Source organism: Mchenga conophoros, linkage group LG7, assembly GCF_057382185.1.
Source record: "Mchenga conophoros isolate Kocher_MC1m ecotype Shallow Benthic linkage group LG7, M_conophoros_male_GT1.1, whole genome shotgun sequence".
Taxonomy (NCBI): domain Eukaryota; kingdom Metazoa; phylum Chordata; class Actinopteri; order Cichliformes; family Cichlidae; genus Mchenga; species Mchenga conophoros.
Window position 1 is genome coordinate 10,959,140 of NC_140532.1, and position 18,606 is coordinate 10,977,745.

The following is an 18,606-nucleotide window of genomic DNA, read 5'->3' on the forward strand; positions in this document are numbered from 1 at the left end:
CCTCTTTCATTAACTGGTTAAAAATATTATACAATTTCCCAACAGCTTGTGTCAAAACAAATGACCAAACATCCTCCAGCTTCTGTCTCCTGAGGGGCACCAGGCAAGATGCCCACTCTCCCACTGTTTGCAATTTTTATTGAACCACTAGCAGCAGCAGTTAGACAGAATTCAGTAATTAAGGGCATAAAATGCAAGAACGTGGAACATAAAATCAGCCTTTATGCGGATGATGTGTTACTTTTTCTCCAAAACTCACAAACCAATATCTCTGGGGTGATTGAATTGATAAACTCTTTTGCAAGAATATCAGATTACTCAATTAACTGATCAAAATCTACAGTCCTCCCGATTAATTGCTCCTTCCATAATTCTTCTTCTACACCACTGCAATTGGGAAATATAAAATATTTAGGTATTAATGTTTCTCCCAAGCTTGTAGATCTGACTAAATTAAACCATATCCCACTTTTAAAGACAGTAGAAGGCGATCTGGCTAGATGGAAATGTTTACCCATATTACTCATGGGAAGGGTTGCCGCTATAAAAATGATGGTCTTACCAAAAATAAATTATTTCTTCTCAATGATCACAACTACCAACTTTCAGCACTACTAGCCAAAAGGCTTCAGTTTATCTCAGGATGGCTAAAACATACCCTCTTAGATGAACCTTGGCTAGATGTAGAACAAGCACTTCGCAATAATCTAGAGATCTCAGACCTACCATTTATCAGCTCAAACATCCAACGACATCAATGCTTCAAAAGCATCAGCATCAGCTCTTCTCTGACAGCATGGTGGGAGTTTCTAAAATTGACGGAGTCTTCATTAATCCCATGCAAACGTACACCTATCTGGAACAACCCTGACATATTACAAAACAATAATATGATAAACTTTCCAGATTGGAGTGGTAAAGGAATCAAATACTTAGAACATATATTAGAAGGATCAGAATTTATTCCATTTGATAGACCAAAACTTCTGGACTCAGATTTGCTTAAAAACCTTTCATCTAATTAGAAATCCCAGTCTTCAATTAATTCAATACAAAATATTACATAGAGTGCACTATACAGGTCATTGGATGTTCAAGATGGGCTTTACGTCTACCAACAACTGCTCACACTGCCAAACCAATTCACCGGACAATTATATCCATGCTCTTTGGTTCTGTCCACCAGTTCAGAAGTTTTGGCGCGAGATATGTGAAGACTTATCGAAGTGTCTGAAATGTAACATTCCAACTTCCCCTTTAGTGAGTTTGTTGGGCAGCTTAGATAATGTCACTACAGAAAAGAATATAGCCCATATGGTTTTCACTGCCCTATGCATAGCCAAGAAAACAGTCCTCATGAACTGGAAAAATAAAAATAATCTTAATAATAATATAGAAATGATCTATTAGATTACATTAGTCTTGATACAGCCTCTGCCACCACATCAGATCAATTACTCTAGGCTCCTTTGATCAGCTCCATCACCTAGTGGGGGTGGGGGGTCATAGTTTGGTCCCACCTTTGCTGTTGTGATTGGTGTGGGGGCAGGGATAGGCTTGGGGCGTCGGGGGATTCCCCAGGAGCATCTTCCTTGGAGGGCTCAACCCGGGGTTGTTGCGGTCATGGCCTATTAAGGGCTCTGTTGGCTCTAAGGTGACGGTTTCCTCGTGGTTGCGTGCAGCGGGGCTAGGGGAGGGTCTGTGCTGATGGACGCGGGTTACTGACTGGTAGCCTGGCTGCCCCTGGGTGGGTCCGGGACGGGCGTGGGGTTCTGGGGGTGCTCCGTCTTTGGGCTGGGGCCCTGGCTGGGCCTTGAGGGCTTGGGTCCTGGTTGGTGTGTTGCTGGGGTTGTGGGCGGGTGGGTGTATGGGGGCCAGTGCATCGAGCCACCTGGGGGGCTCTTCAACTGGTGGGGGAGGCTGTTACATCTTGCAGGAGGTCTCCTCTCTTCAGGAACTCACTCTGCAGGAGGGGGAGATACAGGAGAGGTGGAGGAAGATCTCAGCCTGGGCGTCTATTATCCTGTGTAGTCTGGAAGATGAGTGGATGACGGGGTGGGAGGAGGAGTTGGCCGTCTGATTGGGGTCTGGAATGTGGGGCCTCCCTGCTGCTGCCGAGTCGGGGCAGTCTGCTTCTCTCCACCCCAGGGAAAAGGGTAACACTACCTGGGTCTGGGTGCAGTTTCCCCCTCCAGGGGCAAGGGTACCTATGTCTGTCTCCACGTTGGATGAGTGTTGAGTAATTGCATATGAGAGCATGAGGGTGGGAATGGATGTCTGTATCTGTGTGTGCCTGTATGGCTGTGTCTATATGTCAGGTTGGGTATCAGACGCCACCTCTCTGGGGACATCTCAGGCCCTCCAAGGTATGGAGGCCTATCTCCCCCCACCACTTCCCCTGCCAGTGGCAGACGCCCTCAGACATCGGTGCGTTGGTGGTTCTTTGTGTCCGGGGGTGGGCGTCCAGGACACAAAGAACCTCACTTCTTGGTGGCTGCTTGTCGGGGCCTGGAGCCTGGGGCTCGCTCGGGCCACTTCGGGGGTGGGGTGCCCTCAGCCTCTCGGCCTGGGGCTCGGTCACTCTGGCACAGCTGGCTGCCGACGGAGCTCACGGGCGCGTCACTGCAACCCCCCCCCCCGGCTTCTGGCTGCCCCTCTGTTGGTCTTCCTTGGTCTCTTGTGTTCTGAGGGCCTCTGGATGTCTGGAGTTTTGATCTCTTCCATACCTGCTTCATGCCCTGGAGGACGGGGCTGTGGCCCCCCACACCCTCTTGCACTTCATTACATGAAGGAACCTTTTAAAAACAAGCGCGACCATGCTCACAGGTGTACACACGGGTGCTCACACACACACACTACACCCTTTTTGGCTCCTACCTCAAAGCACACTGTGTGCTGTCGATCTTACGTGCTGCACAATAATGTTTAATATTTAGTATTTACTGTTATATTCCCATAGATCATCGTGATGTTGTTTATTATATTGCTCTTTTTTTTTCTTCTGCTTGTTTTCTCTTTTTTCTTTCTCAACAGGTGATCCAGGTGATTGATACATGTATTTTTTGTCTGCTTAATTCGTTGGTTTTTGTTTTTTGCCCTTTATCCCCGTCCCTCTTCCCCGCTGTTTTTCTTTCCCTCTTTTTTTTCTCCCCTTTCTTTTCCCCAGTCAAGTCTGTCCCATATTTAGCAAGTGAAAATAAAATAAAATAAACAATAAAAGGTGAATCAAATAGACCATTACGGCAAGGCTGGGATGGTCCATTTGGCAAAGTAAATCCGTTGGGCATCTTTCTTCGCCTTTAGACAACAATTCTGATGGCAAAGAGACAAACGGGACAGGCCAAAAAAAAAAAGTATAGGCAACGCAAACATAAATAAGCAAACAATAATATAAAAGTCTCTAAGTTTTGTATTATTTGACTTTTGTGAATGAGTGTTTAGGTCAAGGCACCATGAGACGTTCAATTGTCTTTGCATGTAATACATCCCCCCCCCCCCTTTTTTTTTGTTCCGTATTGTTTATTTCTATATAGACAATTTCGTACGAACTAATTTCACATTCTGGAGCATTTATAGTTTTAACTTAGTTTTTATGGGCCTTTAAATTACATACAAAGCTCAGGGGCAAGATGCATCGTAAGATGCACATGCTACACAAATACACCGCCTTGCGATTGTTTAACCAAATTCTTAGATTTAAAAGAAAAAAGGATTTTGTGTGCAATAAATCAGCTTCACATACTAGTCCACAAACTAAAGATGCTCCGTAGAACTCCTTGTAGCTACCTATAGGGCGCGTGCTAGGACCGTGCTCGTGTCTGTGCGTGCAGTGACGCATCCATCCTCGAGCACCTCCCCTCCTCCCTGCTGTCACATCTGGAGCTGGCTGCTCTCATCAGCACCACTCAGCGCAGTGTATGTGTGTGTTTGAGAGAGCGAGAGCGAGTGAGAGAGAGTGAGGGAGGGAGTAAACGACTGGAGAAGTGGAGACTGACTTGGTCGGCGTAGCCTCATCCACAGCCGAACAGAATCAAGGAGAGGAGAGCGGAAGGACATCCCACGCCACCTTCTCATCCGCACTCACAAATAGGCTGTTTTGCATCTCCTCTGTCCTCCATCCGCGCGTCCAGGTTCTTTCCCCCCTCTCTCTCTTTCTCTTCCTTCCTCTTGCTGTGGGTAGCGTATGATGAGCTCCAGCCTGCTAGAAAACCCGGTGCAGGCGATTCTGTACCTGCGGGAGCTTACCACCATCGTCCAGAATCAGCAGAGTCTCATCCAGACCCAGCGTGCAAGAATAGAAGAGCTGGACCGGAGGGTAGATGAGCTGATCGGCGAGAACAGACACCTGCGGGACGTCAGGATACAACAACAGCATCCTTATCACCACCATCACCACCATCACCACCCCGACCCCAGCTGCCTTCATCATCACCACCACCATCCCCAGGACCCCCCGCTCAAGACTAGTGCGGGGTCTTTGCCAGATGCGGCTTCACCAGCACAAGTCGAGGCGGCTCCGGCTGTCCAGTCCTCGCCCACCCAACCTATGGACCCAGGAGACATGCAGCTGGTCCCAGCCGAGCCATCCACAATTTCGCCGGTTGAAAGTGAGTCCGAAAACGGTGGAAGTTGCCACAGCTGCCGCTCTTTGGTTCCGATGACCCCGACAACCCTTTGTCGGTCTCTGGCCCTGGCCAGGAAATCCGAGTGAGTAGAAAATATTAGAGCCTTTGATTGTTTGCATGTATGCGTGTGCGCCAAAACGCTCCAGATGCCTATATACATAGCCTAGTGGCTTTTCAAAAAGTAGCTCTATAGCCCATAATTTCAAACCTCTCGCGTTAACCTGACTTATTCGGCTGTATCAACTTCAAGCCAAAACAAATTTCATATCTTCCATATTACGGGCTAGCCTGTTGTCGAATCCAGCTTTTGTCTGAAACTGTGTAATTAGGCGCATCCACGTGTGCGTGCGCGTGCTCTGCAGATTGAGAGGCGTTTAATTAAAGAAGAGGGCGCTTGCAAATTTCCAATTTTCAGCTCTGTGTATGTGTGTGCCGACCAAGGACCGTGCCAGGAGAGGAAGAGGTGGATTATTTAAATGAGAAACTGGATCACGATCACTGGATCATTACATAACAAACAGCTGGAGGCCTGTACGTGTGTTCGTGCGCGGGCGCGCGTGTGTGAGCGAGAAACACACTCAGCGCAGCGGTCAGAGTCAGCAGGAGACAGAAGCAGCTTCACGTGTGACGATGACACACCTCGAGCCGCTGTCCGTGTTTGCTGGCTTTCCTTGTCAATTACCACCAGGGATCTACAAGCTCCCACGGGATCTCAAATCCTCTGATGTTCCCCTGGTAGATGAGATACACAGCTACACACCACAAACCACACACACACACACACACACACACACACACACACACACACACACACACACACACACACAGTACCGCCTCCTGCTTGTCACCAGAGCTTCACAGAATATCACCCTAATGAGGGAAGACCCATGTTTCTCTCTTTGCCAGAGTGTGTGTGGTGTTCTTTCTGTTCATAAGTTTTCTATCAGCAGGAGCCCTTATTGGTCTCTCTGGGACTCCACCCCCACTGAGGGGAGCAACACAGAATGAAGTTGTGATGAGAGGTGCAGAGGAGCACATATTAACATTAGTGATATTAATCCAAAAGTGCACATGATCATGCATCTTACAGTCGCAGCTCCATGTGCACGAGTGTGTGTGTGCAGAGTCCCTGTTGCTCCTCTGGACCCTGTTGCACTGCGTTGACCCCAAGTTGTTCCTGAACGTCTTACTCTGCAACGACAATTTATTGCTCAAGAAACAGTATTACACAGATTCTTAATTATAATTAAGAAGAGGGGAAGAAATTACAATAACAATAATTTTTTGTTATTAAAAGAGCTCAGAGCTTGGAGCAGAACATCCCCCAGATGAGCAGGCTGCTGCAGAGCAGTTGGCTAAATAGCCCTCTTGCTCCTGTGGGTACTGATGTATGTCCTTGAATGCAACCTTACGCCTCTGCTCCCTCAGTGATTTTAAGTCTTTTGGATTAGACCAGTAGCCTAACACCTAATGTCTACTTTTGCTTTTGGCAAGCCAAGCAGGAGAGGAGGAGAAAAGCTTTTCACCTCCCTGCTCCATCCTGTCTGCAGCTAACTGGAAATCAGATCTCTGCTCCATTAGTCCTGTTGCCAGCTAATTAACCTGTATAAGTTGTGTGATTGTGCATATGCATATGTGCTGGCATGCCTTCGTTCACACATCCCACTCTATCAGTTAATTTGAAGATTTATTTTAACTCACTATCGACTTTTGTGACAAACAGAGACATGTGGACTAGAGTTCTACATTGGGTTGGCTGTGAGTGTATTTATGTTTGCATTGTCACAGAAACCAATGGATATGCCTATGGGGGAGAGGCAGGATCCTCTCCTCCACTCATTCTCAGTCTTTCTTTCCAGCTGAGCCTTCTATCTGCCCCACTTAGCCCATGGAGCGAACAGTAATCAGCCATTCTCAGGAGAGGGAAAGGCAGAGAGCTATAAAGAGAAAGAGAGACATGCATGCCCAGTTGTTGTCTTTGATGGAGCCCTTGGAGGTGTCTAGAGGAAGGAGCTTGAGGCTGACACTGTGAATGGACCGCTGAAAGAGAGGGGAGTTGAGAGAGATGGGAGGGTGGTTAAAAGAGGAAGAGGAGGCAAAGAGAAGCACATTCATTGTACAAAAATTGAGACAGGTACAAAGAGAGAGTAAAACACACACAGAAAAAAAGAGCTGTCTCCACGATCTATCCGTCTGGCAAACAAATGCAAAGGCTGAACAACACGTTGCTATCCTGTGGCGGCATGAAATGTGCATACAAAGAACTAGTAATGTTTTTGAGTCCAAATGGAGCTGATCTTGTTGCATGCCAACCCTCCTCCATCGCTCCTCTCGCCTTACACTTTGTACTGGGTACTGGCTGATGAAAGGCATTGCGTTTTAAGTGCTCTTACAAAACAGGGAAGAGGAGAGGGGAGGTGCAAGAGAGAGGACAGAGCTCACAGAGAGAGAAAGAGAGAGAGCCAGAGAGAACATAGGCCAACAGCAGGAGGCATGTCCTGTTAAAATATTCACCTGTTCTCTTTGTAAGTGTTGTTGCAGACGAATGGCCGTTACGTGTGTGCCTTGTACAGACAGATGGACCCGCTGAGTGTTTGTGTGCGAGTGTGTATATGAGTAGCCTATGTGTGTCTGCTCAGGCTGGCCTCTTCTTCCCTGTATGACCAAATAAAACTGAGCAGAGCTGAACTGTTTTATATTAGCCTGACAAAAACTTCCAACTCTCATCATGATGGACAAACTGGAGTTGACTTTGGGAGTTGAGGTCTTACAACAACTGCCTGAACAGTCAGCTCCTATTTAAACCAGTATAGTTAAAAATAGGCTATATTGTATTTGCTTTCCTTTGGAGAGTTAGAGGATGAATGATCTTTATCTTATCATTTTGATACGTTAAACACGAAGCTATAGCCTAGCAGGAGTAGATGAAAAATAAAAGTGAAAAAGCAAACTCACCCCCCTGCATATTTTAAAGTTCCTAAATTAAAATGTCATATTGCTTTATTTAATCTGTGCAAACCCCAAAGTGCAAGCAAGAAAATTTGTAGTTTTACACTGTAGTATTTCTCGGCCAGATTAATTAATTCACTGGACTCAAAGCAAGTAGTCTGGGACAAAAAAATACCATGGTCAGCAACCCCTCTGCAATCTAGTCGTAACTTTAAAGTCTTCTCGAGATGTGGCTTCGTGCTGTGCGTCTCCTCTTCTAAACTTGATGAAAGCGAATTAATTTACTTTCCAAAATGTAAAAAGTGTTCCATGTTTTCTTTCAATTGCTGATGTGGTAACAGTATCAGTCATATGGCTCTCCATTTCATCGAGGTTGTGGCCTCAGAAATAGTTTCACCCTGCAATTTAGTGTAAAGACACTCTTTTATATTTGATGACAAAGATCCGTGACTGAGCTGTATCTTCCATAAACTCTGAGCTTTCACACAATTTCATTTTTCTGCTCACCTGTCAGTCAGATGTGCATTAGACAAAGTATATTTTGGCATCATCTCATCCAAAACCAAAATAGACGGTGAATGGCACAGGGAATGTAGTTTACAGGCTTACGGGGATGTTTAAACTCCTTCAGTTGTTGAGCCAGCGATCGATTCCTGGCTCCTCCAGTTCACGCACTGAAGAGCCTTTGAGCAAGACACTAAATCCCACATACGACCCGTTTACATCCATAACTGATAAAGCATCGTACCCGCAGAATAATACAGTCTACAGTATAAACAGATTTGAATCAGATTTTTAATGCAAAGCATTTTGAGTGCTTACTAAGATTAAGAAATACTAAGAAATTGGCTTTTTAAATGACAATTTACAGCATCAAAACCTCATCAAGTGTAAAATTAATAAAAAGCAGATCAAATTACTTTAAAAACATGGAAACGTCTCAAACTACAAAAAGGTTTGTGGCTATATAGAGTAGATCAGGTGTTAAAAAGTAAGATTTATTCAAGTGTGTAGACTTGTTTTAACCTGCAGGAAAACTAGAGGGGGACCGTGTTACTGTTTATTAAACATCTATCTGCGTACTAAAAAAAAGGGGGGAAAGGGAATATTCTTTGACAAGCATGTTTGAAAATTACTTGTTTCAGATGTATGACAGAGCAGTTTATGTTTTTAGCTCCAGTGATTTCAGAAAGTCCTCTTAGCTTGATATATTCCCTTTTTTGCCCCGCTTTACCTGATGTTTAAAGCGGATCAACGGCACAACAAAGACAACAACTACAATGGAAAAATTAATATTCAGATCTAACATGATTGTTTTGGAAATTTTTTGAACCTCCTGGGATCAAGCTGTTAACAGAAGAGTGTGAAAATTACTGCAAAACCTGCAAAACAAAACCCAAAAAAGATGAATCCAGGTATAATAACTAGTCTATAAATTCCACAAAAAGCAGTTCTTTGTGTCAGAGGTGTCACTGGGGGGCTTAGGTGTTACAACAGATGAAGCAGTATTATTCATACCAAATAAATATGAATAATTTTTGCCATGCATCTTTTAAAAAAAATGAAGACAAAAAACCCCACAGTGTCCCTTTAAGTCTGTGGAAGTTGCTGTGAAACGATAGCTTTTTATAGCTCAGACTGTCATTCCTAGTCTTGCACTGACTCTGACTGCCTGTCACTGTGGGTCTGTGTCATGAGCAATATGCTGCGCCCAGGTCAGAAGACTTGCTGTAGCGTAGCCAAGAAATTCACTGTCAGCCGAATCCTTTCAGCTCAACATGAAAAGACCAATACTACACCAAGACCTCACAAAAACTTAGCTGGATGGACAGTGATGATCATGCTAATTTTCAAGCCTCTGGTAGTGGAAGGTGTCCAGCATTCGGAAGGTGAAAAGGTCGAACGGCAACAGCTTCCACGTGATGCATGGGATTTTTTTGTCCGTTGTTCTCCTTGGTTGTAATCTGCCCCAGATAAAAGGACTAGCAAAGTGCTTAAAATATGAATGTAAATGCAAAATGTATGAGAGAGAAATGAAAATGAGAACTTAAGAAAAACACAGGAAGCAGAGCCAGAATAACCATCTGTCCAGATTGGGTTAGGGGAATTCTGCTAAATCACCACTGATCTGCTGAATTGGAGAGGAGGGGAGAGGACGAGCACATCCGGATACACAAACACATAAGTGCTCCCACTCTATCTAAGCTTTCTCAGCCTTGAATTGACCTACATAGGGTATTTACCCCGGGATCAGTGGCAAGTTGTGTAATGCAATGTTACAATAATCCAGCATCCAAGAAGCACTTCTTCAGGATCTTTTGTGATGTCGGGAATGGGCGCAGAGAAGCGTATTAGCACAAGGCAATCCAACAACTGAACCAATAACAACCTGAAAGACATGCTTTCCCTTCAAGTCTATCCACCCCACTGCTTTCCTCACCTGTCTCTTCTGCTGCAGGAGCGAGACTGTGCTGCATCAGTTTTGCTGCCCCGCCCCTGAGCATCCAGAGACTGAGACCACTAGCTCGTCCAGGTAAGCCAAAGATACTTTAATGGACTTTTTTTTTTCTCTCACAGTGTGCTCTTGCAACAATGTAAAACATCCAGTCTGCATACATACACTCTGTGCATTAGTGCCAGCTGAGCCATTTCAACACCCAGGCCTTTAAGCATGCCTGATAGCCTGCTTGCTCTTTATTGAACCACATGTGAGTGTGAATTGGTGCATTTATAGACCTATTGTGCATGGATTTCATAAAGATAGTTAAATGTTCTGTGACTAAACTACACCTCTGACAGCCTCAAGGGTAACTCACATATTCATAGGCATATAAATGGGAAGTGTGGGTAACCGAACTGATATTCCCACTATGAAAGCGCCTATGGCAACTCTGACGCAACCCTCGCCACTACCATAGTAACTGGAGAATCTACTGTAGTGACTTTTACCGTGTGACTGTGCGTGGGCAGTGCTGTCTGTTTGTGATGTGAGTTGTTTGTGAGTATGTAGAAAGTATTGTGTATGAGGATGTGTGGGAATGCATGACATTTCACTTGGATTTTTGAATGAGCCGTTAAAACTGTGAAAAGCTGATTTTGTCATGTTTCTCAATGATTATTGTTTTTCCACCCTCCTCCCGAATGTCTCCCATCTTCTAATCCTCTGTGCTCTGTTTCTAAATCCAGTCGTTCCCGGTCTATTTCTTTTCCTCCAGTCTCTTCATCTGCTATGGCGTAGTTTTCCTCCCTGTGTTGTTTATTTCTTCTCATTATTTATCTGTCTGTTGGAAGATTCTTCTAATCAGCTCACTGCAATTATTTCTATCTCATCCCTCCTTATCAAGTCTCTCACTTATTCTGCTTTTATTAATATCACCATCTGTCTGTCTGGAATCCCTCTCTTCTCTCTGATCTGATGACTTTACTCCTACACCCACATATCCCTGATTGGATGGGCTAATGGCACAGCGGCAGTGGACAGCCAGCTGAGATGATGATGAGATGTAGCGGAGATGTGTAACACCGTAGCTCATTATTATCATCGTTACACAAAGTTTTGTGCTCTCGGTGGCTGCTAACCTGCACCCACGTCTACGCGCTGATGTTCGCTGAATCCATCAGAACACACAAACCTCCCAAGAGATGCTACGAGATCTGCCTCTAGCTTAAACTGGTGTGCCTTTTCTCCTTTACTCAGCCTTTTCGCGTGTGAGCGAGTTCTCCCCTGGCTGTACAGTACTTTAGGTCTCCGTGGGACTGTGAGCAATGCGTTTTGACAGATGTTCAAATCTTGCCACCTTGTCACACAAAAGCAAAGGCAGGAGTCTATGTTTGCGAGCGTGTACGAGAGGAAGAGAGGGTGCCCATATCATTACAGAGGCTTTTGCTGTCCAGATGCATTAATAGCTGACTCTTGCTTTTAAATCCTCTAATGTATTCTAATGTACTCTAATGTATTCTGATGCAGTACTGGGGCATGGCAGTGTTTTAATAGAGTTTTTGATATAGACAGCCTCCAGCATGCACACCCCAACACACAGTCTCAACCTTCCTGTTTCCTCTCTATTTTCCTATCGCACTCTTTCCTCTGGTCCCACGCTCTCTTTTTCCATCTATTTTCGCTAACTTTATCTCATTTAATGATAAGAGCGAGCGTCTCTGGCCCTATCTGTGACTTTTAGCTCGGTACTCAGAATAGTTGCTTTCACAGCAATCAAAGAAAACAAAGAGGAAATTTAGTGATGCAGTCATTATTTAACCATGAGCGGGCTTTTTGTTCTCCCTGGTCCCGTTTAGCACTGGTCCTCTTCGTGTAAAAATTATTAGAGTAAGCCTTATCTGGGAGGAAGAAAGAGTGAACAAGCACACAACGTCATGCGCACACATTCAAGGAGGTTTCTGGTTTTGACTATGAGAAAAAAATTATTATAAAGAAATGGTGCTGCTAAATTCCAAACAGTATTTTCCATGAATATGTAGACAAAGTGTCTTAAAATGCCTGTTTGTGTATTTTGGACATTTTCTCATGACTTGTCTGGAAAAAGACATCTTATGGAAATAAAATAACCCAAAATTTCAAAATTGACCTCCGTATGAAAAAAAAAAACATGCCTTCACCTGTAGTTTCTTTTCATAATCAATACACATACTCACCTGCTACTTTATTAGTTTTAGTAATTATCTAATCAGTCAATTACAATGCAGCAATTTAATGCATGTAAACATGGTGAAGATAACGTGCTGAAGTTTAACCTGAGCATCGTGGTTGTTTGTACCAGACTGGCCTGATTATGTCAAAAAACAGACAACGATCTGAAAAAGAGAAAACATTCCATGACAAAAATGCCTTGTTGTAATCAGAGGTCAGATGATAATTACAAGAGGCATCAGTAACTCAGAGAATGCAGAAGAGCATCTCTGGACAGGCTTATAGCAGCAGAAGACCACACCAGACTCCTCTCCTGTCAGCTTGGAACAGAAAATGGAGACAATTGTTCACACTGGCACAAAAAAAAAAATTGTTTGGTCTGATGAGTTTCATTTTCTGCTGCAATATTTGGCTCTAGGCTCTAAATTTGGCATAAACAACAGGAAAGTTTGGATCCACCCTGCCTTTTATTAACAGTTCAGGTTGTCGTTGGTGGAATAATCAATCATTTCTTGGTACACTGAGCCTCTTAGTGCCACTTGAGCATTGTTTAAATGTCACAGTATTGAGTATTGTTGCTGTCCATGTCCATCCCTTTATGACCAAACTGTATCCATCTTCAGGATGGATAGGATGGAGCAGGTCAGCCACTAATCAGAAGGTCGGTGGTTCGATCCCAGGCTGCCTCCTGGCTGCATGCCAAATATCCTTGGGCAAGATGCTAACCTCATGTTTGCCTACTGGTGGCGGTCAGAGGGCTCGGTGGCGCCAGTGTCTGGCAGCCTCGCCTCTGTCAGTGCGCCCCAGGGCAGCTGTGGCTACAATGTAGCTTGCCATCGCCAGTGTGTGAATGTGTGTGTGAATGGGTGAATGACTGAATGTAGTGTGAAGCGCTTTGGGGTCCTTAGGGACTAGAAAAGCGCTATACAAATGCAGGCCATTTACCATTCCAGCAGGATAATGTACCATGTCACAAAACTCAACATGACAATGGTCTCCAGAGTCCTCGGATCTCAATCTGATAGAGGATGTGCAGCCAACGAATCTGAAACGGGCGTGTGATGCTGTCATGTCAATATGGACCAAAATCTCAGAGGAATGTTTCCAGCACCTTTTTGAAGCTATGCCACAAATAATTAAGACAGTTCTGAAGGGAAAAGGGAAGTGAAGTGGTGGTGTCAGTCTGTTCATGCAATACTCTGGAACAAATCTGAGCAAACTTGACAAAATATGTCCCTCAGATCTCAGTACACAACATGTAATGAACATCAACAAATAAAAAGAAACATTCAAACTTCTCACATAGTAATAGAAGGAGGCCTGGAGAGATCGACAGATGTTTGGTAAATATGCATGAGCGGAGAATTGCTGAATATTTTGTCAGATGGTCATCAAGAAGACTTATAAGGAGGGCAAATATGAGAGTGGCTGCATGTCTAAACTAAACTAAACAATCTTCCATTTATATAACACTACAGTGCGAGCTAACCGCAAAGAGGTGATCATTTATGCTTTATATATAACATTTTAATTTACCGATTGAATAGGAGGAACAATCTATTGATAAACCAGTTACTGGTCAAGTGTGAGCTAGTCACCACTGAGGAATATAGGAAAACGTTCACTTCTATTACAGCTGATTCTTACCTCCTTAAGAGAGAGTCAGAGAATAAAGAATCAGTCTTTGACTGCTCACAGTTTATAGACATGCATCCTGCGATGATGGATCACAAGAAGATATTGATTCACATTACCGGCTCACAAGCAAAAAGGGTTGGGAACAACTGGATCAGCACACTAAAGGGAAATGAATCAATATTAACTGAATAGTAATTTAGGTTATTTTGGCTATTAATGGAAAAATAAAATGCTTTCACTGTTTGTCATAGTGTGAGGACTTGTGCATTTTCTCTATGTTGTATTATTGTGATAGAAATGAATATTGCTTGTGGATTGTTCATTTAATGAGTCATTTTTGGGTCCAAGAAATTATGATTTTTAAAAACATTTTTTTTTTCATCACATTGACAAACAGCTGATGTGCTGTTTCTTTTCTGCAGAACACAATAAGAAAAAGCTGAGTTTTATGTTTGAAACAGCAAATAAGAGGTGGAGATTATAATTTTTACATAGTTTTACACTGTTACATATTCAGAGTTGCACACTTGCAACTTGCACTCGAGCCACAAATCTGACCAAATAGGACTGGGCACATAAAGCCAGTCAACCTCACCCTGGGCCGCCACAGCTACACATCACTGTCTGCGTGCTGCTCCCCTTATAAGTCTCTTCACATTTCACATACTTGATGACCAGCCACTGACATCAGAGTTTTACTCCGTCAGAAGGACTGATATCTTTCCGCTCTTATTTCTGTGTCAGTGGACAGATGCTGAGCCTGGAGGATGGCACCTCCTCTGGGGACAGACAGGAAACAGAGGGTACCAAAAGGGAGGGACCCAGTGAGTACGAGAGCACCCTGGAGAATAAAAACAAACAGGTATGTCTTTTAGCAGGTGTATGTGGGCTCATGAGCATATTTTGGGTGCTGAGGCAGAGCTGGTTGTTCTACCTGTCTTTGCACGAGAAGGTGTGCATGTGAAGGTTGCTCACTTGACACAGAGTTGGGTGACAAAAAAATAAAAACAGATTCCCATTCAGATCTATTTCTGTCTATGTTCACATGAAAAAAGAGCACCCAGGATACCACTGCCACAGAGACAGGAGCATGAACGATGCTAAGTTGTCATGGTAACAGCTAATAACTGCTTCTGGCGGCTGGAGATGTCTTTATTCCTCATAGGAAACTGCTGAAGGGTCCGCTGTTACTGCTAGCGCTGTTGCATGGATTCACTTATATGAGCGTGTCTGTGTGTACTTTTGGTATGATCAAATCCACGCACACACAGAAACACACACAAATGAGTGGCTGTCCTCCTTTTTCCCTCCCTTTTTGTCTCTTCTCCCCCTGCCTCCCACTTCTCCTTCGATTCCCTCTCGCCGAAAATGTAAGAGGGCAAAAAATTGTGGAGGACAGTGAGATTTTAAGCTGAGCTGCTCTGCCAACAAATGGAACAGAAATAAGCTTGTGCGGGTGTTTACTTTTCTATTCATTTTCTCAACAGCACCTTTGTCACAGCCCATCCATCCTCTTTTTCATGCCCCTTCAGCCAGTATTAGCAGCTGAATGATGATAGATGATGTTTACTTTGGTTCTAATAACACAAACACCCACCAGTTTTAAAAAGAGTGGACTGATAAGTAAGACCCAAGCGGGCGCTAGCAGACTCATGGACTAGTGGAAAGTATAATCAAGGCTTAAGAAGGGTGTGAGTGGGAATTTCATGATTCAAGTCAGCTCTTTTGATCTTTTGCAGGCATTGGCGCAAAATTGTAACATGTTTGCTTACTGCTGGATGAATAAGTATCTTTCATTAGATTTTGTGTGCTTTGCAGTACTATTCCTGAAATGTCTTAAAGTCTCAGAGTCCTGTCAACAAATTTAATATACTCGCTCTCTCCCTTTTCCCAGATAGAAGAGTTGGAGCAGAAGTATGGAGGCCATCTCATAGCAAGGCGGGCAGCCCGTCGTATCCAGACAGCCTTCCGTCAGTACCAGCTCAGCAAAAACTTCCAGAAGATCCGCAACTCATTGTCAGAAAGTAAGCTTCCTCGTCGGATCTCTCTACGGCATCCCAGCCCTTCGGGCAGAAACCGGAACGCAGCTCAGAGACACAGCTACACTCTGCATCCTGGAGGAGGACAGATACCTTTACGCTCTAAAACCCCCCCTCCACCCCCTTGCCGCTCCACGTCTCTGCCCCCATCATCTCCTGCGTCAGCCCCGGCACCTCCCCCAACTCCTGCCCCAGGCTCAGGCCCAGGACCTGGACCAGGCCCAGCACCACCCACACCTCAAACCCCAGGACCCTCACTCACACAACTGGAAGACTGCTTCTCTGAACAAGTGAGGTTTTTGTTTTTTGTTTTAATCTTGTGTTGTAGGAATGCAAAACTGTATGATTTTATAAATGTTTTATAAACTTTTTATAAACTCCAGATAGAAATATCTGGAAAACCACTGAATGAATTATAACAATTTTTGGTACATTTTAGACATTGACCTTTCCATGACTGTGAATCCCAGTGACTTCTTTAACCCTCTAGTCAAATATTTTGACAGGTACAGAGCATATTACTATTAAATTCGATAGATACACCATGTCCTTCATCATTCAGAAGATACATTTTTAACAACGTCTTGACTTTTGTGTCATTTTCTAGTAAATGTATTGGCAGAAAATTTGGTGTAGACATTCATAATCTCCTCGGGATCTTTTATAACTTTGATCATTCTTTGATGTCCTCAGGTCAAGATGTGAATGTGTCTGATACTGAGGTTTATGATGAAACATCTGCAAAACTGATGACATTCTTATTATTCTCTGACTTACTTTGTGTTTTAATGCAAATCAGCAAATGTCTGCATGGCATTATGACTTCATTAAAGCCAAGGAGCCCTACGAGCGTGTAGTCATGTTAAATAAGATTTTACCATATTCGTGAGGCACGCTGTCAGTATCAGTCTGTCCCATCATAAATCTACTGATCTCCGTGACAATATTCTCTTACCCTGACTGAACTTATCTTTAAATTCTCTTTAAATCTTGCACTACTTATCCAAGAACAGAGCTGACCCTCAGTGTCCTTGCATCTACACTTTATCTTACTTAGCTAAACTAAACTGACTGGCTCTAGTGACTTGATAGAAATGAGTTTAATCTTAATGCCAGTGGCCCACTCAGTAGTCCAGCTGCTGTCATTGTTAATTTAGTTCCACTAGTCTTACTAAAAGCCACTAATGAGCAACCCTGCGACTATCATAAGCTTTTACATACATGAATCATGGCCCTTGACCTGATTAAATCACGAGTTGTGATGTGAATTTTTATATTTTTTTGTGATCATACTTTCAGCTGCACTCCTTGGCGCAGTCAATTGATGAGGCCCTTCGTGGCTGGAGCTTGTCTGAGGGTGGAGAGGGCAAGGGACTGCTAATGGACCCCGGGGCGCTTCGTGCAGCTGCTGAGAGTGCTTGTCTGCCACGTAGTGCCAGCTCGCTGCTCATGGCGTTCAGGGATGTTACAGTTCATATTGACAGCAATAGCTCCTATACCATCTCCTCTGCCACCACCACAACCACCACCACCTCTTTGGGCAATGCAGGTGGGGGACAACCAGGTAGCAGGAAGACTTCTGTGAGTGGAATGGCTGGGGGAGGAGACAACCAGTCAGTGGAGGAGCCAGAGTTTCCTGCACCTCCGCCTAGTGAAGAGCTGGAAATGGTTGATCTAGGATCCAGGAGGGGTTCAGCAGTGCCAACTGCAGGGGGAGGAGGAATGGAAGGGGAGAACAGCACAGACAGACTGGGATCCTCCTCCACTTCTACCTCTACTTCCACTTCCATCTCCACCTCAGCCCAGACTAACCAACAGCCTGCCCAGATTTATACCCAGTACCAGCAGTACCACTACACTCATCCCCAGCAGATCTCCGGGGGGCCGAGCCCCGAGGCCCTGCAGGCTCTGGTCGTCTCTCTGCCGAGGGACCGCTGCCAGGATCCAGCCTCTTGCCGCTCACCCACCCTGTCTACTGACACACACCGCAAACGCCTCTATCGTATAGGACTCAACCTCTTCAATGTGTGAGTAGACCACCACACACACACACACACACACACACACACACACACACACACACACACACACACACACACACACACACACACACACCGAGCACTCTCTCAGAAAATATATAATAAATATTTCTGCACCCTCTGGCTCAGGGTTCAAAGTACTCTTACTGCTGTTTGTGTCTCCAACACATCTCCAACAGCCATGCAAAACCGCTTTAGGCAGCTGCTCATTAGCGTTTGTGATTGTTGGGAGGAGCTGCCTGTTCAGTGTTATCTTCTGATGATCTGATGTCCATGGCAAAAAAAAGACATCAAGAGGAAGGCAGGGATGGGAATGAGAGAGAGAGACAGATGCAAAGAGAATAAATGCGGTGGAACATTAGAGGCAGTCAAGGAGGTCATGAACAATGCGAGAGCCACAGAGTTCCTATAAATAGTGTCCACGGTTGGACTGCACTTATTATTAGCTAATACAAATTAATGTAAATTAACCCATATGCATCAGTAACACTTGGTCTCTTTCTAAAGTCCACAGCTAACAGCTTTTGCGCACGGATGCGCCTCTCTTTTCCCTCTTTTTCCTAGTGCCTCCTCTGACACACATACACACACACACACACACACACACACACACACACACACACACACACACATATTAGGCACCCTTTCTCTTAAATATAGTGTAAGAG

The 18,606-nt window shown here is 44.4% G+C and overlaps 1 protein-coding gene across 2 annotated transcripts in view; it reads left to right on the forward strand.

The window, feature by feature from the left end:
• Positions 1 to 3,915: 3,915 nt before the first annotated feature.
• Positions 3,916 to 18,606, forward strand: part of iqsec3b (IQ motif and Sec7 domain ArfGEF 3b) — a 37,149-nt gene continuing 22,458 nt past the window's right edge. For both annotated transcript variants that reach the window (XM_085282064.1, XM_085282065.1), the window contains exons 1-5: positions 3,916 to 4,707; positions 10,033 to 10,107; positions 14,605 to 14,722; positions 15,755 to 16,189; positions 17,199 to 17,926. In XM_085282064.1, the coding sequence (XP_085138190.1) occupies positions 4,184 to 4,707; positions 10,033 to 10,107; positions 14,605 to 14,722; positions 15,755 to 16,189; positions 17,199 to 17,926 (1,880 nt within the window). In that variant the 5' untranslated portion in view covers positions 3,916 to 4,183. The remainder of the gene's footprint in view (positions 4,708 to 10,032; positions 10,108 to 14,604; positions 14,723 to 15,754; positions 16,190 to 17,198; positions 17,927 to 18,606) is intronic.